This window comes from Oncorhynchus clarkii, chromosome 5 (assembly GCF_045791955.1).
Source record: "Oncorhynchus clarkii lewisi isolate Uvic-CL-2024 chromosome 5, UVic_Ocla_1.0, whole genome shotgun sequence".
NCBI classification, from domain to species: Eukaryota; Metazoa; Chordata; class Actinopteri; order Salmoniformes; family Salmonidae; genus Oncorhynchus; species Oncorhynchus clarkii.
This window is the reverse complement of record NC_092151.1, coordinates 22,545,352-22,570,242: the sequence shown is the minus strand read 5'-3', so window position 1 is coordinate 22,570,242 and position 24,891 is coordinate 22,545,352. Positions and strand designations below refer to the sequence as shown.

The 24,891-nt window shown below is 46.1% G+C and overlaps 1 protein-coding gene across 1 annotated transcript in view; it reads left to right on the top strand.

Annotated features, from left to right (window-relative positions):
• The window catches only part of LOC139408530 (high affinity cAMP-specific and IBMX-insensitive 3',5'-cyclic phosphodiesterase 8B-like), a 106,815-nt gene that overhangs the window by 20,901 nt on the left and 61,023 nt on the right, over positions 1 to 24,891 (top strand). The window contains exons 4-10 of the mRNA XM_071152523.1: positions 10,620 to 10,679; positions 10,933 to 10,990; positions 11,424 to 11,512; positions 11,926 to 12,004; positions 12,141 to 12,281; positions 12,479 to 12,567; positions 12,743 to 12,797. Coding sequence (XP_071008624.1) covers positions 10,620 to 10,679; positions 10,933 to 10,990; positions 11,424 to 11,512; positions 11,926 to 12,004; positions 12,141 to 12,281; positions 12,479 to 12,567; positions 12,743 to 12,797 — 571 coding nt within the window. The remainder of the gene's footprint in view (positions 1 to 10,619; positions 10,680 to 10,932; positions 10,991 to 11,423; positions 11,513 to 11,925; positions 12,005 to 12,140; positions 12,282 to 12,478; positions 12,568 to 12,742; positions 12,798 to 24,891) is intronic.

Below are 24,891 nucleotides of genomic sequence, written 5' to 3'. Positions count from 1 at the left end.
GTTTTGTTACAACCTGAGATGTTGTGTCACTGATCTACACACAATATGCCATAATGTCGAAGTGGAATTGTTTATAGAAATGTTTACAAATTCATTAAAAATTAAAAGCTAAAATGCCTTGAGTCAATAAGTATTCAACCCTTTTGCTATGGCAAGTCACATAATAAGTTGCATGAACTCAATCTGAACTCAATCTGTGTGCAATAATAGTGTTTAACATTATTTTTAAATGACTACCTCATCTCTGTACCCCACACATATACATACAATTAGGTGCGAGTGAATATCAAGCACAGATTCAAGCACAAAGACCAGGGAGGTTTTCCAATGTTTTGAAAAGGACACTTATTTTTATTTTTTTATTTCACCTTTATTTAACCAGGTAGGCTAGTTGAGAACAAGTTTGTTACGGTTTTCTTCTGGTGAAAGAGAGGCGGACCAAAACGCAGCGTGGTTGAAGTTCATGGGTTTTTTTTATAAGAAAAACTATACATGAGCAAACTACAAAAACAAGAAACGTGTAAACCCGAAACAGTCCCGTGTGGTACAAACACTGACACAGGAGACAATCACCCACCAGAGACCTAAAGAATATGGCTGCCTAAATATGGTTCCCAATCAGAGACAACGATAAGTCTATGGTTGCCTAGAGTGGTTCTCAATCAGAGGCAGGTGGTTATCGTTGTCTCTGATTGAGAACCACTCTAGGCAACCATAGACTTACCTAGACTACTATACTAAACACAACTCCATCAATCTACAAAATCCCTAGACAAGACAAACACATAATTCACCCATGTCACACCCTGGCCTACCAAAATAATAAAGAGAAGACAGAATACTAAGACCAGGGCGTGACAGTAGTACCCCCCCCCCCCCCCCCCCCAAAGGTGCGGACTCCCGGCCGCACACCTAAACCCATAGGGGAGGGTCTGGGTGGGCGTCTGTCCACGGTGGCGGCTCTGGCGCTGGACGTGGACCCCACTCCAACTTAGTCTTTGTCCACCTCCTTAGCGTCCTTAGATTGGCGACCCTCGCCGCCGACCTTGGCCTAGTAACCCTAACAAAGGGCCCCACTGGACTGAGGGGCAGCTCGGGACTGAGGTAGCTCGGGACTGTGGGGTAGCTCAGGCAGGTTGACGGCTCTGGCAGATCCTGGCTGAATGGCGGTTCTGGCAGATCCTGGCTGACTGGCGTCTCTGGCGGATCCTGGCTGACTGGCGGCTCTGGCGGATCCTGGCTGAATGGCGGATCCTGGCTGACTGGCGGATCCTGGCTGACTGGCGGATCCTGGCTGACTGGCGGCTCTGGAGGATCCTGGCAGACTGGCGGCTCTGGCGGATCCTGGCAGACTGCCGGATCCTGGCAGACTGGCGGCTCTGGCGGATCCTGGCAGACTGGCGGATCCTGGCTGACTGGCGACTCTGGCGGATCCTGGCTGACGGGCGACTCTGGCGGATCCTGGCTGACGGGCGACTCTGGCTGCTCCATGCTGACGGGCGACTCTGGCGGCTCATGACAGATGGGAGACTCTGGCGGCTCATGACAGACGGGAGACTCTGGCGGCTCATGACAGACGGGAGACTCTGGCGGCTCATGACAGACGGGAGACTCTGGCGGCTCATGACAGACGGGAGACTCTGGCGGCTCATGACAGACGGGAGACTCTGGCGGCTCATGACAGACGGGAGACTCTGGCGGCTCATGACAGACGGGAGACTCTGGCGGCTCATGACAGACGGGAGACTCTGCCGGCTCATGACAGACGGGAGACTCTGGCAGCGCTGGACAGGCGGGAGACTCCGACAGCGCTGGACAGGCGAAGCGCACTGTAGGCCTGGTGCGTGGTGCTGGCACTGGGGGTACTGGGCCGAGGACACGCACAGGAAGCCTGGTGCGGGGAGCTGCCACCGGAGGGTTGGTGCGTGAAGGTGGTACTGGATAGACCGGACCGTGCAGGCGCACTGGAGCTCTTGAGCACCGAGCCTGCCCATCCTTACCTGGTTCAATGCTCCCGGTCGCCCTGCCAGTGCGGCGAGGTGGAATAGCCCGCACTGGGCTATGCAGGCGAACCGGGGACACCGTGCGCAAGGCTGGTGCCATGTAAGCCGGCCCAAGGAGACGCACTGAAGACCAGATGCATAGAGCCGGCTTCATGGCACTTGGCTCGATGCCCACTCTAGCCCGGCCGATACGCGGAGCTGGTATGTACCGCACCGGGCTATGCACCCGCACTGGGGACACCGTGCGCTCCACAGCATAACACGGTGCCTGCCCGGTCTCTCTAGCCCCCCGATAAGCACAGGGAAGTTGGCGCAGGTCTCCTACCTGGCTTTGCCATACTCCCTGTGTGCCCCCCCCCATATATTTTTGGGGCTGACTCTCGGGCTTCCATCCACGCCGCCGTGCTCGTCTCTCCAACTCCATTCTCCTATAACCCTCCTCGCACTGCTCCAGCGAATCCCAGGCGGGCTCCGGCACTCTCCCTGGGTCGACCGCCCACCTGTCTATTTCCTCCCAAGTCGTATAGTCCTGACTTCGCTGCTCCTGCTGCCGCTGCCTGTCACCACGCCGCTTGGTCCTGTTGTGGTGGGTGGTTCTGTTACGGTTTTCTTCCGTCGAAGGAGAGGCGGACCAAAACGCAGCGTGGTTGAAGTTCATGGTTTTTTTTATAAGAAAAACTATACATGAGCAAACTACAAAAACAAGAAACGTGTAAACCCGAAACAGTCCCGTGTGGTACAAACACTGACACAGGAGACAATCACCCACCAGAGACCTAAAGAATATGACTGCCTAAATATGGTTCCCAATCAGAGACAACGATAACCACCTGCCTCTGATTGAGAACCACTCTAGGCAACCATAGACTTACCTAGACTACTATACTAAACACAACCCCATCAATCTACAAAACCCCTAGACAAGACAAACACATAATTCACCCAAGTCACACCCTGGCCTAACCAAAATAATAAAGAGAAGACAGAATACTAAGACCAGGGCGTGACAAAGTTCTCATTTACAGCTGCGACCTGGCCAAGATAAAGCATAGCAGTGTGAAGAGACAACAGCACAGAGTTACACGTGGAGTAAACAATAAACAAGCCAATAACACAGTAGAAAAAAAAGAGTCTATATACATTGTGTACAAAATGCATGAGGAGGTAGGCAATAAATAGGCCATAGGAGCGAATAATTACAATTTAACAGATTAAAACTGGAGTGATAAATGATCAGATGGTCATGTGCAAGTAGAGATACTGGTGTGCAAAAGAGCAGAAAAGTAAATAAATAAAAACAGTATGGGGATGAGGTAGGTAAATTGGTTGGGCTATTTACAGATGGACTATGTACAGCTGCAGCGATCGGTTAGCTGCTCAGATAGCAGATGTTTAAAGTTGGTGAGGGTCTCCAACTTCAGAGATTTTTGCAATTCGTTCCAGTCACAGGCAGCAGAGAACTGGAAGGAAAGGCGGCCAAATGAGGTGTTGGCTTTAGGGATGATCAGTGATATACACCTGCTGGAGCGCGTGCTATGGGTGGGTGTTGCCATCGTGACCAGTGAACTGAGATAAGGCAGAGCTTTACCTAGCATGGACTTGTAGATGACCTGGAGCCAGTGGGTCTGGTGACGAATATGTAGCGAGGGCCAGCCGACTAGAGCATATAGGTCGCAGTGGTGGGTGGTATAAGGTGCTTTAGTAACAAAACGGATGGCACTGTGATAAACTGCATCTAGTTTGCTGAGTAGAGTATTGGAAGCTATTTTGTAGATGACATCGCCGAAGTCGAGTATCGGTAGGATAGTCAGCTTTACTAGGGTAAGTTTGGCGGCGTGAGTGGAGGCTTTGTTGCGAAATAGAAGCCGACTCTAGATTTGATTTTGGATTGGAGATGTTTGATATGAGTCTCGAAGGAGAGTTTACAGTCTAGCCAGACACCTAGGTACTTATAGATGTCCACATATTCTAGGTCGGAACCATCCAGGGTGGTGATGCTAGTCGGGCGTGCTGGTGCAGGCAGCGAACGGTTGAAAAGCATGCATTTGGTTTTACTAGCGTTTAAGAGCAGTTGGAGGCCACGGAAGGAGTGTTGTATGGCGTTGAAGCTCATTTGGAGGTTAGAGGGCACAGTGTCCAAGGAAGGGCCAGAAGTATACAGAATGGTGTCGTCTGCATAGAGGTGGATCAGGGAATCGCCCGCAGCAAGAGCAACATCATTGATATATACAGAGAAGAGTCGGCCCGAGAATTGAACCCTGTGCCAACCTTATAGAGACTGCCAGAGGTCCGGGCAACATGCCCTCCAATTTGACACACTGAACTCTGTCTGCAAAGTAGTTGGTGAACCAGGCAAGGCAGTCATTAGAAAAATCGAGGCTACTGAGTCTGCCGATAAGAATATGGTGGTTGTGTCACGAACCGGCTCAAAGCCCGTAACAAAGGGAGACAACGTGGAGATAAGGAGTAACAAAATATATATTTATTAACTAAAGCAACTAAGGAAAATATACAATGGTGTGTGTAATCAGTAATCAGTAGTGTAAGTGAGTGTTTTGCATGCATGAATGTGATAATGCAGGGTGTTGAAAGGTGCCAAAGCAAACAAACGGCCACCAAGAACCACAACACAATCTACAAAGGTGTCTGCATGGAGAGTCTTCTCCATGAATGTGGAAGTGGTCTATTTATCCTGGGAGACACCTGGCCCAGGTTTTTCCCATGAAGCTGACGACCCTCCCAACTCCGCCCACCGGCATCCTAATAAGGAAACAAGAACAAAGAGAGAATACGGCAGACCGAATGGGAGGGTCGTCACATTCCCCCCCATAAAACCGGGGACCAACAAGGACCCCGGAACAACATACCAGCCTCCTGCGTCCCAAATTGACACAGCCTCCTGCGTCCCAAATTGACACAGCCTCCTGCGTCCCAAATTGACACAGCCTCCTGCGTCCCAAATAGACACAGCCTCCTGCGTCCCAAATTGACACAGCCTCCTGCGTCCCAAATTGACACAGCCTCCTGCATCCCAAATTGGTGAGGGGTTATGTGTTCACACCTCCACCTGCCCCAGCGAACCTCCTCCTCCCCAGACCTCTGCATCCTTTGCGCATAGGAAGCAATATTTAAGAGGAAAGAAGAACACAAGACCAGGAGGGAACAGACAGGAAAGATAGAACATGACAACCCCAAACAATGGAGTCACGTAAACATTCAGGAACATGGCACAAAAGACCACAACAGCTACAAACTCCAACGAAAAGAACATCAGGGTCCTTCTTAATTTTTACAACTCCCAACGATTCATAGTCACTTCCAACGATTCATAGTCACTTCCAACGATTCATAGTCACTTCCAACGATTCATAGTCACTTCCAACGAAACAGAATTTCACTAATTTCAATCATTTAACCTTGTAGTGTTCAGCGATCTTCAACAGCTGTTCTTTAGTATCTAATTCTAACAGTTCCTCTGATGGAAAGCGAATGAACTTGTGTACATGAGACACCATAGTCATAAGTAAATAATCTTGCTCAACCCCTCTGCTGAGCACATCAGACCACAACCAGAGAAATGACAATCACCCTGAGCACCACAGAAGAGAGATGAGATACCGAGCTTCCCCAAAACCTACAATAACTCAACCCTAGTCTTCGTGCAGATTTGCGGTGGGTATTTACGCACTGTAGCCCGCTGGCAAGGAAATAGAACTCCCCAGCATGCTGGCAAATTCCACCAAGCCACGGATGTGCCCCCAAGACAACTGCTCAGTCCACAGACACCACACAAAAATAACAAACATTTAACCATGCCCAACATGTCCAAAATTGAAACACGTCGCTAAGCCTATCAGAGGAAAAAGGCTATAGCTCCGGGTAGCAAGTTCGACTACCCTACACAAATCTCCTACCGAGGTACACAGCCGATTTACTCACCTCCTCAGACTGACTTCCCAACAGAAAGTAGAACAAGAGTTTCCAGGCTAGGCAGGGCCTGGAAACTAACCATTATCTCTCTCCAACGCAGCACACAAACCAAACAACAAAGGCAACCAATACTGGGCCTATCACACTCAAACACAATATTCAAACAAACACATACCTCCACGGTCTCCCAAACCAATAGTTCAAAGATCCCGGATGAGCTCCCACTTGTCACGAACCGGCTCAAAGCCCGTAACAAAGGGAGACAACGTGGAGATAAGGAGTAACAAAATATATATTTATTAACTAAAGCAACTAAGGAAAATATACAATGGTGTGTGTAATCAGTAATCAGTAGTGTAAGTGAGTGTTTTGCATGAGTGAATGTGATAATGCAGGGTGTTGAAAGGTGCCAAAGCAAACAAACGGCCACCAAGAACCACAACACAATCTACAAAGGTGTCTGCATGGAGAGAGTCTTCTCCATGAATGTGGAAGAGGTCTATTTATCCTGGGAGACACCTGGCCCAGGTGTTTCCCATGAAGCTGAACCAGGTCTTTCCCATTAAGCTGACGACCCTCCCAACTCCGCCCACCGGCATCCTAATAAGGAAACAAGAACAAAGAGAGAATACGTCAGACAGAGTGGGAGGGTCGTCACAGTTGACAGAGTCGAAAGCCTTGGCCAGGTCGATGAAGACGGATGCACAGTACTGTCTTTTATCGATGGTGGTTATGATATCGTTTAGTACCTTGAGCGTGGCTGAGGTGCACCCGTGACCGGCTCGGTAACCGGATTTACAGCGGAGAAGGTACGGTGGGATTCGAGATAGTCAGTGATCTGTTTGTTAACTTGGCTTTCGAAGACCTTAGATAGGCAGGGCAGGATGGATATAGGTCTGTAACAATTTGGGTCCAGGGTGTCTCCCCCTTTGAAGAGGGGGATGACCGCTGCAGCTTTCCAATCCCTGGGGATCTCAGACGATACGAAAGAGAGGTTGAGCAGGCTGGTAATAGGGGTTGCGACATTGGGGGTGGATAGTTTCAGAAATAGAGGGTACAGATTGTCAAGCCCAGCTGATTTGTATTGGTCCAGGTTTTGCAGCTCTTTTAGAACATCTGCTATCTGGATTTGGGTAAAGGAGAAGCTGGGGAGGCTTGGCCGAGGTTGGAGTAGCCAGGAGGAAGACATGGCCAGCCGTTGAGAAATGCTTGTGAAGTTTTTGATTATCATGGATTTATCGGTGGTGACCGTGTTACCTAGCCTCAGTGCAATGGGCAGCTGGGAGGAGGTGCTCTTGTTCTCCATGGACTACAGTGTCCCAGAACTTTTTGGAGTTAGAGCTACAGGATGCAAATTTCTGCTTGAAAAAGCTGGCCTTTGCTTACCTGACTGACTGCGTGTATTGGTTACTGACTTCCCTGAACAGTTGCATATCGCGGGGACTATTCGATGCTATTGCAGTCCGCCACAGGATGTTTTTGTGCTGGCCGAGGGCAGTCAGGTCTTGAGTGAACCAAGGGCTATATCTGTTCTTAGTTCTGCATTTTTTTGAACGGAGCATGCTTATTTAAGATGGTGAGGAAGTTACTTTTAAAGAATGTCAGGCATCCTCAACTGATGGGATGAGGTCAATATCCTTCCAGGATACCCGGGCCAGGTCGATTAGAAAGGCCTGCTCGCAGAAGTGTTTTATGGAGCGTTTGACAGTGATGAGGGGTGGTCGTTTGACCGCGGACCCGTATCGGATACAGGCAATGAGGCAGTGATCGCTGAGATCCTGATTGAAGACAGCGGAGGTGTATTTGGAGGGCAAGTTGGTCAGGATAATGTCTATGAGGGTGCCCATATTTTTGGATTTAGGGTTGTACCTGGTGGGTTACTTGATGATTTGTGTGAGATTGAGGGCATCTAGCTTAGATTGTAGGACTGCCGAGGTGTTAAGCATATCCCAGTTTAGGTCACCTAACAGAACAAACTCTGAAGCTATATGGGGGGCGATCAATTCACAAATGGTGTCCAGGGCACAGCTGGGAGCTGAGGGGGGTCGGTAGCAGGCGGCAACAGTGAGAAACTTATTTCTGGAGAGATTAATTTTTAAAATTAAACTGTTTGGGTATGGACCTGGAAAGTATGACATTACTTTGCAGGCTATCTCTGCAGTAGAATGCAACTCCTCCCCCTTTGGCAGTTCTATCTTGACGGTAAATGTTATAGTTGGGTATGGAAATCTCAGAATTTTTGGTGGCCTTCCTAAGCCAGGTTTCAGACACGGCAAGGACATCAGGGTTTGCAGAGAGTGCTAAAGCAGTGAGTAAAACAAACTTAGGGAGGAGGCTTCTGATGTTGACATGCATAAAACCAAGGCTTTTTTCACAGAAGTCAACAAATGAGGGTGCCTGGGGACATGCAGGGCCTGAGTTTACCTCCACATCACCCGAGGAACAGAGGAGGGGTAGGATGAGGATGCGGATAAAGGCTATCAAAACTGGTCGCCTAGAGCGTTGGGGACAAAGAATAAAAGGAGCAGATTTCTGGCCGTGGTAGAATATATTCAGGGCATAATGTGCAGACAGGGGTATGGTGGGGTGCGGGTACAGCAGAGGTAAGCCCAGGCACTGGGTTATGATAAGAGAGGTTGTATCTCTGGACATGCTGGTTATAATGGGTGAGGTCACTGCATGTGTGGGAGGTGGGACAAAGGAGGTATCAGAGGTATGAACTAGGGACTCCATTGTAAACTAAAACAATGATAACTAACCTGAACAACAGTATACAAGGCATATTGACATTTGAGAGAGACATACAGCGATGCATAAAGTAATCGCAGGTATTGATTGGGAGAGCTAGCTAAAACAACAGGTGAGACAACAACAGCTAATCAGCTAACACAACAACAGCAGGTAAAATGGCGATGACTAGGCAGAGAGGGTCGGATTAACTACACACAGAGCCTGAGTTTGCGGCTGGGGCCGACAGATAAAAAATAAATAAACAGAATGGAGTACCGTGATTAATGGACAGTCCAGCAGGCATCAGCTATGTAGCCAATTGATCATAGTGGGAGATTGGTAGATGGGTAAAAAACAAAACAGACATTGAACATCTCTTTGAGCATGCTGCAGTTATTAATTACACTTTGGATGGTGTCTCAAAACAACCAGTCACTACAAAGATACAGGCACCCTTCATTACTCAGTTGCCGGAGAGGAAGGAAACTACTCAGTTGCCGGAGAGGAAGGAAACCACTCAGGGATTTCACCATGAGGCCAATGGTGATTTTGAGAAATCTGAGGATGGATCAACAACATTGTAGTTATTCCACAATACAAACATAAATGACAGAGTGAAAAGAAGGAAGCCTGTACAGAATAAAAACAGAATAAAGGCATCCTGTTTTCAATAAGGCACTAAACTAATACTGCAAAATATGTGGCAGAGAAATGAACTTTTTGTCCTGAATACAAAAGCATTATGCTTGGTGCAAATCCAACACAACACATCACTGAGTACCTGTCACAGCTTCTATGAGTAGTGGGTGGAGAAGTCAGGCGCAGAGAACAGGGTAGTTCACAAGATTTATTTATTTATTTTTCAAAACCCAGAGAGATGGTCACGCCACACACACAAGGGCATGTAAAGACCCAGTCCAAACAACAGGACGCAACTGACCGGAAAAATAAATACCACAAAATAATCACACACCATAAACAGAAAAACAAGCCCGCACAAAAGCCGGTGGGCCTACTGGGTTTAAATAGCCCACAACCAAACCTAAACACAAAACAGGTGCAACTAATCAGACACAACTAAATGAAACAGAAAAGGGGATCGGTGGCAGCTAGTAGGCCGGCGACGACGACCGCCGCCCGAACAGGAAGAGGCACCATCTTCGGCGGGATTCGTGACAGTACCACTCTTCATATTTTCAAGCATGGTGGTGGCTTAAACATGTTATGGGTATGCTTGTCATCGGCAAGGACTAGGGAGTTTTTTAAGATAAAAATAAATGGAATAGAGCTAAGCACAGACAAAATCCTAGAGGAAAACTTGGTTCAGTCTGCTTTCCAACAGACACTGGGAGATGAATTCTCCTTTCACCAGAACAATTACCTAAAACACAAGGCCAAATATACACTGGAGTTGCTTACCAAGACGACATTGAATGTTCCTGAGTGTCCTAGTTACAGTTTTGACTTAAATCAGCTTGAAAATGTATGGCAAGACATAAAAATGGCTGTCTAGCTATGATCAACAACCAACTTGACAGCACTTGAAGAATGTTTTAAAGGATAATGGGCAAGTGTTGTACAATCCACGTGTGCAAAGCTCTTAGAGAATTACCCAGAAAGACTCACAGCTGGAATCACAGCCAAAGTCTCAGGGGGTTGAATACTTATCTAATCAAGATATATTAGAGTTTTATTTTCCATAAATGTTTTTTAAAAGTTTTCTTACACTTTGCCATTACAGAGTATTTTGTATAGATCTTTGACAAAAAAGTACAATTACATCCTTTTTAATCTCACTTTGTAACACAACAAAATGTGGAAAAAGTCAAGGGGAGTGAATACTTTCTGAAGGCACTGTATTTGATAATGCTGTTCTCACCACCTGCAGGATTTTGAATGCTTCTTTTTATCAATCTGTTATATTTTGATGTGTTTTCTATTGTGTTGTTGATCCAGGTTGATCCGTGCCACAAAGCCCTCAGAACACACAGTCCTTCTGGCCATTGTGCCACAGACGTAAGTATACATCGTAATTGATTGATGGTGTTTATTTGCCCTTCAAGAGGGTTTTTTCGCGCAACTCACAACTCAAGTTACATACACAAACACCAAACAACAGTAAACAAACACAGATATGTTTCCTCACTGATGATGATAATGTCATACACGTGTGTGTATTCTATAATGATATGTGGTGTATATCTTATGTGGGTGGGCTGATGATGATAATGTCATAGTGTGTGCTGTTTATGCTGTTCTTTCTCTATAGGCCTTTAGATCAGGAGGAGCCGTCTGTTCGTCCTCTACTCTGCGCTGGATTCAGCAGAGTATGTACTCTTCTCCTTATATGTTCCCTTCTTCCTCCTTATATGTTCTCTATGTACTATAGGAGGAAAAGAGGGCATGCCTTTATATGGCATTACATCTGCCACCACCAACTCCTCTGTGACTCTGTAAAGTGAACTCAGCCAGGCAACTTAAAACACTCAGCATGCTATCCTATCATCCATCTGCTGAATCAGTCAGTCAGTCAGCTGGCTCATCTTATAAACACATGCAGTGTTTACCTACTGTACTGGACTGTACTGTACTGTACTGTACAGCAGGTCACAGTTCTCATCACATGCCCTACTTCCAAGATATGTAGGGTGAAAGGCCTCAGAGCTCAGAACCCAGGCAGAGATCACATCCGCAGACTACACACTGTACAGTACACTGTGTTGCTCATGTTTCTCTCTCTCTCTCTATCGCTCTGGTCAGAGGTATATGGAGAACATTAGTGTCTCTGCCTGCTATAACGAATTGCTCCAGATAGAACATGGAGAGGTGCGCTGCCAGTTCAAACTCAGGTACATTGGTCCTCACACACACACACACACACACACACACACACACACACACACACACACACACACACACACACACACACACACACACACACACACACACACACACACACACACACACACACATTAAGTTCTTCTATCCTCGTATCCTCGTTTTCCATTCAAAATCCTATTTTCCCTAACACCTAACCCTAGTTCTAACCCTAAACCTAACCCTTAAGATTAAAATAGCCATTGTCCTCATGGGGACTTAGGAAATATCCCCAGGAGGGAGAACTTTCCTTGTTTTACTATCCTTGTGGGGATTTTAGGTCCTCACAAGGATAGAAGAACCAACCTACACACACACACACACACACACACACACACACACACACACACATAGTATGATTAAACAGCTCTCTTCTCTCCCTCAGGGCGTGCAACTCAGTCTTCACTGCTCTGGACCACTGTCAGGAGGCTGTGGAGATCACCAGTGAAGACCATGTAATACAGGTACACAAACACACACAAACACACAGTCATTCAGCCACACTGAAACACAATGTATCTCTTGACATTTATGGGTTGTTTCGGTAATCTGTGAAATAAAAACAAATCATTCTTATCCATCTCGCTCCCACGCCACCAGTACGTGAACCCAGCGTTTGAGCACATGATGGGATACCACAAAGGAGAGTTAATTGGGAAAGAGCTGACAGAACTCCCCAAGAGTGACAAGAACCGAGCAGATCTTCTAGACACCATCAACACCTGCATCAAGAAAGGAAAGGTGAGCTTCTGAAACTGAGCCACAGTGGAGGTGAGAGATCCTGCGAGAGACCCAATACCTCAACACCTGGTTGAAGACCATCCATCCATTCTTTATATTTGTGTAATGTTTTCTGTCCAGTTGTCTGACTGTCATTTCTTCATTGTATGAATGTTATATTGTTGTCTGACTGTATGTTCCGACTATGTTGTCTCTAGGAGTGGCAGGGGATCTACTACGCCAGGAGGAAGTCAGGTGACAGCATACAGCAGCACGTCAAGATTACGCCTGTGATTGGCCAGGGAGGGTAAATCACTGACATCACTTCCTCTATAAGGAGCCAGGCATCTTAACTTTATTGCACTGGGGACTGGCAGGCTATTGTATGGTCTTCCACCTTGGATTGATAACTGCTTGTGCAACTGGTAGTTACACAAAGATGGTTCCCAATCTAATATGCTTTGCTTTCCATCTCTTTACAGTAAAATCCGCCATTTTGTCTCCATCAAGAGGCCCCACAGTGACAACAACAAACAGGTGAGCAGGCATGGAAGTTATTTTTATGTTTCATGTAATGAGAGCAGTCATGGTGGTCTTAATGATTTGATAGTTACATGATCTATTCTTCAACTGTACTTACGTAAGATAAATGAATACCCTGTCAATCAAAAAACATGTATTGTTTTCCCCTTTTCCCCCTTTTGTAACGGGTATGGCCTCAAGGTGTTGTTGATCAATGACAGCTCTATGTTGTATGGAAGGCATGTGGTGTCTGCTTTGTTTGCCAGAATTGTAGCTTCATGGTAAATATGTGGCCTCAAGTGGTTCAGAGACAGCCCTGTGCTAGCCATGGGAAGACCACTTGTCTTCTACTGTATGATGAATAGTCATACAATACCTTTTATTTCTTGTACAGTATGTTCCGTGCTGAATAAAACAGTGTAGACCAGCTTAAATTTCAAGCTGGCCCATGCTGGTCCATGGTGGTCTATGCTGTTCAAACTGGTCTACAAGCTGGTTAGGCTGGCCGACCAGCTGGTCAAGCTGGTGATGCTGGTGACCAGCTCATGCTGGTATGTTGATGACAAGTTTATGCTGGTGACCAGTTTATGCTGGTGTCATGACGTTGCCCTCTTTGGGTACAGCAAGCCCCATCCCCATCCCCCTCTCCCTGCCTCCTCCTTGACTCCTTCAACTTGGCTGCTGTGGTCAGAGAGAGGTCGTAAATTCCTAAGGAGAAGACCCTGCCTCATGGCCACACAGTATAGAGAGAGAGTGAAGTTTCATAGAGAACAAAGGAATTTCTTCCACCTCACAGAACTGGAGGTCCGAACAAATTTCATGTTCCGGAGAAGGTATAAAAGATCGGTGAAGAATCCAGCTATGAACTGGTCCGTTTGTTACAACTTGGGGAATCTCATGGGAGACGGTGTGGCCACATTACCATAACGCTGTTTATATAATAGCTTCAAATATGAGTTTTACATCTAATTGTTGTATAAGATGAATGAGTGAGTATGATACTGCTTGTAAAATTGTGGAATGTGATTTTGGACTGTTTAATGAAGGAATCTCTCAATTCCCTTTTGAGTTTAACTAAATCAGAGGACCGCCCATGAGCCAGTTAGGGTCAGGCATCCTGGGACAGCCCCTTTTCTGCAATTCCGAATAAAATCCAACTTTGAGAAATTCTCAAGTAGACCATGTTTCTCTCAATCACGGGAGTACAAAGGTTGCAGACCATTGCTGAATCTTTTAACCATACCAAGTGGTTAAACGTTTAGACTATCGATACCAACAGAATAAGAACAAGTCTTTGATATTAATTACTAGTCTGCAGCTAGGAATAAGGTATCATTGAACGCGAAGAACGACAACCACCGAAACATCCATCCACAGCAACATGAATTAATGTCACTCTGAACTATCCACTATAACCATGCCAGAGAGAGAGAGAGACGGACAATTCTAAAAAAGAAACAACTTTTCAACAGCGATCAAGACGACACACTGAGCGTAAATTTATATATATTGATTGCAATTGTTCCCGAATGAGTGAGCGGTCATGTGCAAAGGATTAGCATTTCAATTGTTATAATTATCAACTCTGTAGTGACTTCTCAGCTGACCCCAACTCCCCGTTTTGTCCACCAAGCCGTGATGCCGGTTTAGCCCACTAGGGCACATTCCCTTATCATTTCTTATAACCATATTGACTTTGTTTGTTTGTTTATGCATATACTATATATATATATATATATATATATATATATATATATATATATATAAACAGTATATCACAAAAGTGAGTACACCCCTCACATTTTTGTAAATATTTGAGTATATCTTTTCATGTGACAACACTGAAGAAATGACACTTTGCTACAGTGTAAAGTAGTGAGTGTACAGCTTGTATAACAGTGTAAATTTGCTGTCCTCTCAAAATAACTCAACACACAGCCATTCATGTCTAAACCGCTGGCAACAAAAGTGAGTACACCCCTAAGTGAAAACGTCCAAATAATAAGTTGCAAATACTATTTTCCACCATAATTTGCAAATAAATTCATAAAAAATCCTACATTGTGATTTTCTGGATTTAAAAAAATAAATTTGTCTGTCATAGTTGAAGTGTACCTATGATGAAAATTACAGGTCTCTCTCGTCTTTTTAAGTGGGAGAACTTGCACAATTGGTGGCTGACTAAATACTTTTTTGCCCCACTGTATATTTTTTTTTTTTTTACTCAAACCACCCGTGGGCCGGATTGGACCCCCCCCGGGCCGTATTTGTGATACCCCTGATTTAGGTAGTTTAACCTTGGCAGTCATTCTGAATGCTGATTGTGGGTAAATAAAACTTTAAATTGTTGGATATTCCCACTCTGGCTGGATTCCAATAGGAATTAAACATCACTTTACAAGCCAGCATAATGTGACTTGCAGGCCTGATGTAGCCACTGTATTAGGGAAAAACTGGGCCCTCAAAGTAAGGCTCATGATATACAGTGAGCACCATAATTCATTGGACAGTGACCATTTTTTTGTTATTTTGGTTCTGTACACTAGCACTTTGAGTTTGAAAGGATATAATGACAATGAGGGGGAAGTGCAGACTGTCAGCTTTAATTTGAGGGTATTTTCATACATATCGGATTAACCGTTTAGAAATTATAGAAGCTTTTGTACATAGTCCCCCCCATTTTCGGGCATCAAAAAACACTGGACAGTTTAACATAATGTAGAATAAAGTAGTCATTGTTAATATTTGGTCGCATATCCTTTGCATGCAATGACTGCTTGAAGTCTGCGATGCATCGACATCACCAGACGCTGGGTATCTTCCCTGGTGATGCTCTGTCAGGCCTGTACTGCAGCCATCTTCAGTTCCTGCTTGTTTCTGGGACTTATTGCCTTCAGTCTCCTCTTCAGCATGTAAAATGCATGTTCAATTGGATTCAGATCCAGTGATTGACTCGGCCAGTCAAGGATTTGAGACTTTTTGGCCGTCAAAAACCCCTTCGTTGCTCTAGAAGTATGTTTAGGGTCATTGTCTTGTTGCATGATGAAGTGCCGTCCAATGAGTTTGGAGGCATTTGGTTTTATCTGAGCAGATAAAATATTTCTGTAGACTTCAGAATTCATTGTTCTACTTCTGTCTGCAGTCACATCATCGATGAAGACAAGTGAGCTTGTTCCACTGGCAGCCATACAGGCCCAAGCCATAACACCCCCTCCACCATGTTTCACGGATGAGGTGGTATGCTTTGGATCATGGGCACGTCTTTTTTTTCTCCACACTTTCCTCTTTCCATCACTCTGGTACATGTTAATCTTTGTCTCATCTGTCCACAATACTTTTTTCCAGAACTCTTGGGGCTCTTTTAGGTGCTTTTTAGCCAACTGTAATCTGGCCTTTCTATTCTTCAGGCTTATCAGTGGTTTGCATCTTGTAGTGTACCCTCTGTAGTCCTGCTGGTGTAGTCTTCTACGTATGGTAGACTTTGACACATCTACACCTACATCCAGAAGAGTGTTTTTGATCTGTTGGAGTGTTGTCAGGGGGGGGGTTTCTTCACCATAGAGAGCATTCATCCACTACAGTGGTCTTCCTCAGTCTACCGGGTCTTTTGACATAATTGAGTTCACCGGTTGTTTTTTTCTTGTTAATGATGAACCAAACTGTTGACTTGGGCATGCCCAGGGTTTTCGCAAGGTTCCCGATTGATTGATTTTCATTTCTGAGCCTTATGACGGCCAGCTTCATTTGCATCGACACTGCTGTCTTCCTCATGTTGTCACACCCCAACAACAACCTACAAAGGCAATAGCAAAGTCTAGAATCAATACTCTTCATCAACAGCTCTCCTGCATTCACTAACGACACCAATGAATACACCTGCCTAACGACACACATCTGTGAAGCCAATTCAACAAATACTTGTAGTACCTAAAATGGGGGGGACCATGTACAAAAGGTGCTGTCATTTCTAAACGGTTCATCCGATATGTATGAAAAAAATGGTCACTGTCCAATGAATTATGGTGCTCACTGTATATAATGGACTGTCTTAAATAATAAAGCACTTTGATGCTGGTATGCTGGTCACCAGTGTACAAAACATAGTGAAGGCTTGCCACCAGCAAAAACACAGTGAAGGAACCAGCAAAAACACAGTGAAGGAACCAGCAAAAACACAGTGAAGGAACCAGCAAAAACGTAGTGAAAGAACAAGCAAAAACGTAGTGAATTAACCAGCAAAAACACAGTGAAGGAACCAGCAAAAACACAGTGAAGGAACCAGCAAAAACACAGTGAAGGAACCAGCAAAAACGTAGTGAAAGAACCAGCAAAAACGTAGTGAAAGAACCAGCAAAAACACAGTGAAGGAACCAGCAAAAACGTAGTGAAAGAACCAGCAAAAACACAGTGAAGGAACCAGCAAAAACGTAGTGAAGGAACCAGCAAAAACGTAGTGAAAGAACCAGCAAAAACGTAGTGAAAGAACCAGCAAAAACGTAGTGAAAGAACCAGCAAAAACGTAGTGAAAGAACCAGCAAAAACGTAGTGAAAGAACCAGCAAAAACACAGTGAAGGAACCAGCAAAAACGTAGTGAAAGAACCAACAAAAACACAGTGAAGGAACCAGCAAAAACACAGTGAAGGCGGGTGACCAGCATGGCCAGCCTATGCTGGTCAATTAAGTTTTTTTTTCAGCAGGGTTGGCCCCCAGGGTTCTGTATCAGTGCGACAGACAACACTATGCTATTTGGTAAACATTGATTGTCCACTCTACTCTGTATGTACAGTACCATGTAAAAAGTTGTCTGCTGTCTGTGGACCTACTTTAAGTTGCTTTGGCATGCTAAGATTGTTTTGGCATTTATGGCATCTGTAGTCTACAGTGGCCTGTTTGTTTTGGCTTGCCTAGGAGCAGGTGTGTGGTTCTCAGTAGGATTCCAGGCTAACAGCTAGTGTTCATGCTAAGTTAGTGCTAAGCTATAGGCGCCGCCAAGGCTATTAATACCTACAGCACAAACTAGCTGCACTCTGACAGACACTACCCTAAGCTAGCTAGCTGCTGCTGCCTTTCATCTGAGTCAAAGCCCAGCTATCACTGTCCTGTTCGCTCTCTTAACTCCTTGCCTTGGAAATCTCAGCGTTGTCACTGGTTCCTGTGTGTGACAGAATTCCTGATGCTATCTGTATAACTTTATACAGTTTAAAATACATTTTGAATAAATAGAAGTAGAAATTAAGTGAGGTGCTAAGCACTGCAGACTAACGGAAAGTCAACTTTGGGAAAGTGCTGATTGAGGCACACCCCTCTCCTCTTCATTGCAGTGTGATTTATGACATTCCCCTATCATTCCTTACAGTACCTTTTCTCATTTACAGTGCTTGTGGCCAACTGTTGTCAAGACAGCAATGTTGTAGGCTACTGTTTCTGTCTGGGAATGGTTGCTTTGAGTATTAAACAGAATCATTCCTGTTGCTTGTCTTTCCCACCACAACCCTTGGCCAGTGTCCATAGTTTCCATTTTAAATCTAGTTGTTGAGTTAGCAGCAGAATCTCTAAGTAGACCTTCACCATGTGACCTTCACCATGTAGGACTCTGACCTATTTCTACTTAACTGTCTCTCTCTCTACTCTCCCCCTTCTCTCTCTCTCCCCCTTCTCTCTCTCTCCCCCTTCTCTCTCTCTCTCTCTCTCTCTCTCTCCCCCTTCTTTCTCTCTCCCCCTTCTCTCTCTCTCCCCCTTCTCTCTCTCTCCCCCTTCTTTCTCTCTCCCCCTTCTCTCTCTCTCTCTCTCTCTCTCTCTCTCCCCTTCTCTCTCTCTTCCCCTTCTCTCTCTCTCTCTCTCTCTCTCTCTCTCTCTCTCTCTCTTCCACTCTTTCTCTGCCCTCTGTCTCTCTTTCACTCTCTCTCTTTCTCTCACTCTTTCTCTCTCCCCGCTCTTCCTTTCTGTCCACTCACGGTCATCATCCATATTGCTGAATGTTTCCCTTGCAGCTCCAGCCAGTGCAATGTGCTGTGTTTTAGTTCATATCTGTTGTGTGTTACAGCCCCAAGAGGCTATTAAGATACAAGCCAGCTAATTGTGGCAACCTCCTGTGTCATCAGCAGTGTTTACACTGATTTAATCCTATTAGAGAGAGAGATGGGGAACAAGAAAGAGAGAGAGAGATTGATTGTTGTGAGTGAGCTGAGAGCAGTTGACTTGTGTCCTGATCGGTCCTGTTGTGCCTGCTGACAGGAGCAGATTGACATAGAGCAGGCTAAACTGTAAGATACAAGTCTGCTGCTGTCTTTTTAGCGAGCAGTGCAGGGACATTAGAGTGTGTATCACCGCCCAGCTGGCGTAGCACTTATCAGACCACTGCTGGCTCTGATCCAGCACACCACTGTAGACAAGCTCATATCAATCTATCAGACGTGTTGACAGCTGATGCCACTAGCAACCCAACAGTGAACTAACTGTAGCTAATGGACAGTCTGCATAATGCTGTTAGTAGTGCCTGCTAGTTACATACTGCCATGATCCCACTATAGAGCCGATGAGTAACTTAGGCAGTGCTGACTTTGCCTATGTCAGGTCACATGTTTGAGTCCGGAGTTACGGTGTGTGTGTCATGGCCAGAGGTAGTCCTGAGTAATGGTGTGGTGTGTGTCATGACCAGAGGTAGTCCTGAGTAACGGTGTGGTGTGTGTCATAGCCAGAGGTTGTCCTGAGTAATGGTGTGGTGTGTGTCTCATGGCCAGAGGTAGTCCTGAGTAACGGTGTGTGTCATGGCCAGAGGTAGTCCTGAGTAACGGTGTGTGTCATGGCCAGAGGTAGTCCTGAGTAACGGTGTGGTGTGTGTCATAGCCAGAGGTTGTCCTGGGTAATGGTGTGGTGTGTGTCTCGTGGCCAGAGGTAGTCCTGAGTAACGGTGTTGTGTGTGTCATAGCCAGAGGTTGTCTTGAGTAATGGTGTGGTGTGTGTTTCATGGCCAGAGGTAGTCCTGAGTAACGGTGTGTTTCATGGCCAGAGGTAGTCCTGAGTAACGGTGTGTTTCATGGCCAGAGGTAGTCCTGAGTAACGGTGTGTGTCATGACCAGAGGTAGTCCTGAGTAACGGTGTGTGTCATGGCCAGAGGTAGTCCTGAGTAAAGGTGTGGTGTGTGTTATGGCCAGAGGTAGTCCTGAGTAACGGTGTGGTGTGTGTCTCATGGCCAGAGGTAGTCCTGAGTAACGGTGTGTGTCATGGCCAGAGGTAGTCCTGAATAACGGTATGGTGTGTGTCATGGCCAGAGATAGCCCTGAGTAACAGTATGGTGTGTGTCATGGCCAGAGGTAGTCCTGAGTAACGGTGTGTGTCATGGCCAGAGGTAGTCCTGAGTAACGGTGTGTGTCATGACCAGAGGTAGTCCTGAGTAACGGTGCGGTGTGTGTCATAGCCAGAGGTAGTCCTGAGTAACGGTGTATGTCATGGCCAGAGGTAGTCCTGAGTAACAGTGTGTGTCATGACCAGAGGTAGTCCTGAGTAACGGTGTGTGTCATGGCCAGAGGTAGTTCTGATTAACGGTATGGTGTGTCATGGCCAGAGGTAGTCCTGAGTAACGGTGTGTGTCATAGCCAGAGGTAGTCCTGAGTAACGGTGTATGTCATGGCCAGAGGTAGTCCTGAGTAACAGTGTGTGTCATGACCAGAGGTAGTCCTGAGTAACGGTGTGTGTCATGGCCAGAGGTAGTCCTGAGTAACGGTGTGTGTCATGGCCAGAGGTAGTCCTGAGTAACGGTGTGTGTCATGACCAGAGGTAGTTCTGATTAACGGTGTGGTGTGTGTCATGGCCAGAGGTAGTCCTGAGTAACGGTATGGTGTGTGTCATGGCCAGAGATAGCCCTGAGTAACGGTATGGTGTGTGTCATGGCCAGAGGTAGCCCTGAGTAACGGTATGGTGTGTGTCATGGCCAGAGGTTGTCCTGAGTAACGGTGTATGTCATGGCCAGAGGTAGTCCTGAGTAACGGTGTGTGTCATGACAAGAGGTAGTCCTGAGTAACGGTGTGGTGTGTGTCATAGCCAGAGGTAGTCCTGAGTAACGGTGGGTGTTATGGCCAGAGGTAGTCCTGAGTAACGGTGTGTGTCATGGCCAGAGGTAGTCCTGAGTAACGGTGTGTGTCATGGCCAGAGGTAGTCCTGAGTAACGGTGTATGTCATGGCCAGAGGTAGTCCTGAGTAACGGTGTGGTGTGTGTCATAGCCAGAGGTTGTCCTGAGTAATGGTGTGGTGTGTGTCTCGTGGCCAGAGGTAGTCCTGAGTAACGGTGTGTGTCATGGCCAGAGGTTGTCCTGAGTAATGGTGTGGTGTGTGTTTCATGGCCAGAGGTAGTCCTGAGTAACGGTGTGTTTCATGGCCAGAGGTAGTTCTGATTAACGGTATGGTGTGTGTCATGGCCAGAGGTAGTCCTGAGTAACGGTGTGTGTCATGGCCAGAGGTAGTCCTGAGTAACGGTGTGTTTCATGGCCAGAGGTAGTCCTGAGTAACGGTGTGTTTCATGGCCAGAGGTAGTCCTGAGTAACGGTGTGTGTCATGGCCAGAGGTAGTCCTGAGTAACGGTGTGTTTCATGGCCAGAGGTAGTCCTGAGTAACGGTGTGTTTCATGGCCAGAGGTAGTCCTGAGTAACGGTGTGTGTCATGGCCAGAGGTAGTCCTGAGTAACGGTGTGTGTCATGGCCAGAGCTAGTCCTGAGTAACGGTGTGTGTCATGGCCAGAGGTAGTCCTGAGTAAAGGTGTGGTGTGTGTTATGGCCAGAGGTAGTCCTGAGTAACGGTGGGTGTCATGGCCAGAGGTAGTCCTGAGTAACGATATGGTGTGTGTCATGGCCAGAGGTAGTCCTGAGTAACGGTGTATGTCATGGCCAGAGGTAGTCCTGAGTAACGGTGTGTGTCATGGCCAGAGGTAGTCCTGAGTAACGGTGTGGTGTGTGTCATGGCCAGAGGTAGTCCTGAGTAACGGTGTGTGTCATGGCCAGAGGTAGTCCTGAGTAACGGTGTGGTGTGTGTCATGGCCAGAGGTAGTCCTGAGTAACAGTGTTGTGTGTCATTTCCAGAGGTAGTCCTGAGTAACGGTGTGTGTCATGGCCAGAGGTAGTCCTGAGTAACGGTGTGGTGTGTGTCATGGCCAGAGGTAGTCCTGAGTAACGGTGTGGTGTGTGTCTCATGGCCAGAGGTAGTCCTGAGTAACGGTGTGTGTCATGCCCAGAGGTAGTCCTGAGTAACGGTGTGTGTCATGGCCAGAGGTAGTCCTGAGTAACGGTGTGGTGTGTGTCTCATGGCCAGAGGTAGTCCTGAGTAACGGTGTGGTGTGTGTCATGGCCAGAGGTAGTCCTGAGTAATGGTGTGGTGTGTGTCATGGCCAGAGGTAGTCCTGAGTAACGGTGTGGTGTGTGTCATGGCCAGAGGTAGTCCTGAGTAACGGTGTGGTGCTTGTCATGGCCAGAGGTAGTCCTGAGTAACGGTGTGGTGTGTGTCATGGCCAGAGGTAGTCCTGAGTAATGTGTGTGTCATGGCCAGAGGTAGTCCTGAGTAACGGTGTGGTGTGTGTTATGGCCAGAGGTAGTCCTGAGTAAAGGTGTGGTGTGTGTTATGGCCAGAGGTAGTCCTGAGTAACGTTGTGTGTCATGGCCAGAGGTAGTCCTGAGTAACGGTGTGATGTGTGTCATGGCCAGAGGTAGTCCTGAGTAACGGTATGTGTTATGGCCAGAGGTTGTCCTGAGTAACGGTGTGTGTCATGACCAGAGGTAGTCCTGAGTAACGGTGTGGTGTGTGTCATAGCCAGAAGTAGTCCTGAGTAACGGTGTGTGTCATGACCAGAGGTAGTCCTGAGTAACGGTGTGGTGTGTGTCATGGCCAGAGGTAGTTCTGATTAACGGTGTGGTGTGTGTCATGGCCAGAGGTAGTCCTGAGTAACGGTGTGTGTCATGGCCAGAGGTAGTCCTGAGTAACGGTGTGTGTGATGGCCAGAGGTAGTCCTGAGTAACGGTGTGTGTCATGGCCAGAGGTAGTCCTGAGTAACGGTGTGGTGTGTGTCTCATGGCCAGAGGTAATCCTGAGTAACGTTGTGGTGTGTGTCATGGCCAGAGGTAGTCCTGAGTAACGGTGTGTGTTACTGTGTTACATGCTCTCGCTGTGTTACATGCTCTCACTGTGTTACATGCTGTCACTGTGTTACATATTGTTACTGTGTTACATGCTCTCACTGTGTAACATGCTCTCACTGTGTTACTTATTGTCACTGTGTTACATGCTCTCACTGTGTTACATATTGTCACTGTGTTACATGCTCTCATTGCGTTACATATTGTCACTGTGTAACATGCTCTCACTGTGTAACATGCTCTCACTGTGTTACTTATTGTCACTGTGTTACATGCTCTCACTGTGTAACATGCTCTCAATGTGTTACATATTGTCAATGTGTTACATGCTCTCATTGTGTTACATATTGTCACTGTGTAACATGCTCTCACTGTGTAACATGCTCTCACTGTGTTACTTATTGTCACTGTGTTACATGCTCTCACTGTGTAACATGCTCTCAATGTGTTACATATTGTCAATGTGTTACATGCTCTCATTGTGTTACATATTGTCACTGTGTAACATGCTCTCACTGTGTAACATGCTCTCACTGTGTTACTTATTGTCACTGTGTTATGTGCTCTCACTGTGTAACATGCTCTCACTGTGTTACTTATTGTCACTGTGTTACATATTGTCACTGTGTTACATATTGTCACTGTGTTACATGCTCTCACTGTGTAACATACTCTCACTGTGTTACTTAATGTCACTGTGTTACATATTGTCACTGTGTAACATGCTCTCACTGTGTAACATGCTCTCACTGTGTTTCTTATTGTCACTGTGTTACATTTTGTCACTGTGTTACATGCTCTCACTGTGTTACTTATTGTCACTGTGTTACATGCTCTCACTGTGTAACATGCTCTCACTGTGTTACTTATTGTCACTGTGTTACATGCTCTCACTGTGTTACATGCTCTCACTGTGTAACATGCTCTCACTGTGCTACCTATTGTCACTGTGTTACATGCTCTCATTGTGCTACTTATTGTCACTGTATTACATGCTCTCACTGTGCTACTTATTGTCACTGTGTTACATGCTCTCACTGTGTTACATGCTCTCACTGTGTTACATGCTCTCACTGTGCTACTTATTGTCACTGTGTAACATGTTCTCACTATGCTACTTATTGTCAATGTGTAACATGCTCTTACTGTGCTACTTATTGTCACTGTGTTACATGCTCTCACTGTGTTACATGCTCTCACTGTGTTACATGCTCTCACTGTGTAACATGCTCTCACTGTGCTACTTATTGTCAATGTGTAACATGCTCTCACCGTGCTACTTATTGTCACTGTGTTACATGCTCTCACTGTGCTACTTATTGTCACTGTGTTACATGCTCTCACTGTGCTACTTATTGTCAATGTGTAACATACTCTCACTGTGCTACTTATTGTCACTGTGTTACATGCTCTCACTGTGTAACATGCTCTCACTGTGCTACTTATTGTCACTGTTTTACATGCTCTAACTGTGCTACTTATTGTCACTGTGTTACATGCTCTCACTGTGCTACTTATTGTCACTGTGTTACATGCTCTCACTGTGTAACATGCTCTCACTGTGCTACTTATTGTCACTGTGTTACATGCTCTCACTGTGCTACTTATTGTCACTGTGTTACATGCTCTCACTGTGTTACATGCTCTCACTGTGTTACATGCTCTCACTGTGTAACATGCTCTCACTGTGCTACTTATTGTCAATGTGTAACATGCTCTCACTGTGCTACTTATTGTCACTGTGTTACATGCTCTCACTGTGCTACTTATTGTCACTGTGTTACATGCTCTCACTGTGCTACTTATTGTCAATGTGTAACATGCTCTCACTGTGCTACTTATTGTCACTGTGTTACATGCTCTCACTGTGTTACATGCTTTCACTGTGTAACATGCTCTCACTGTGCTACTTATTGTCACTGTGTTACATGCTCTCACTGTGTAACATGCTCTCACTGTGTTACTTATTGTCACTGTGTTACATGCTCTC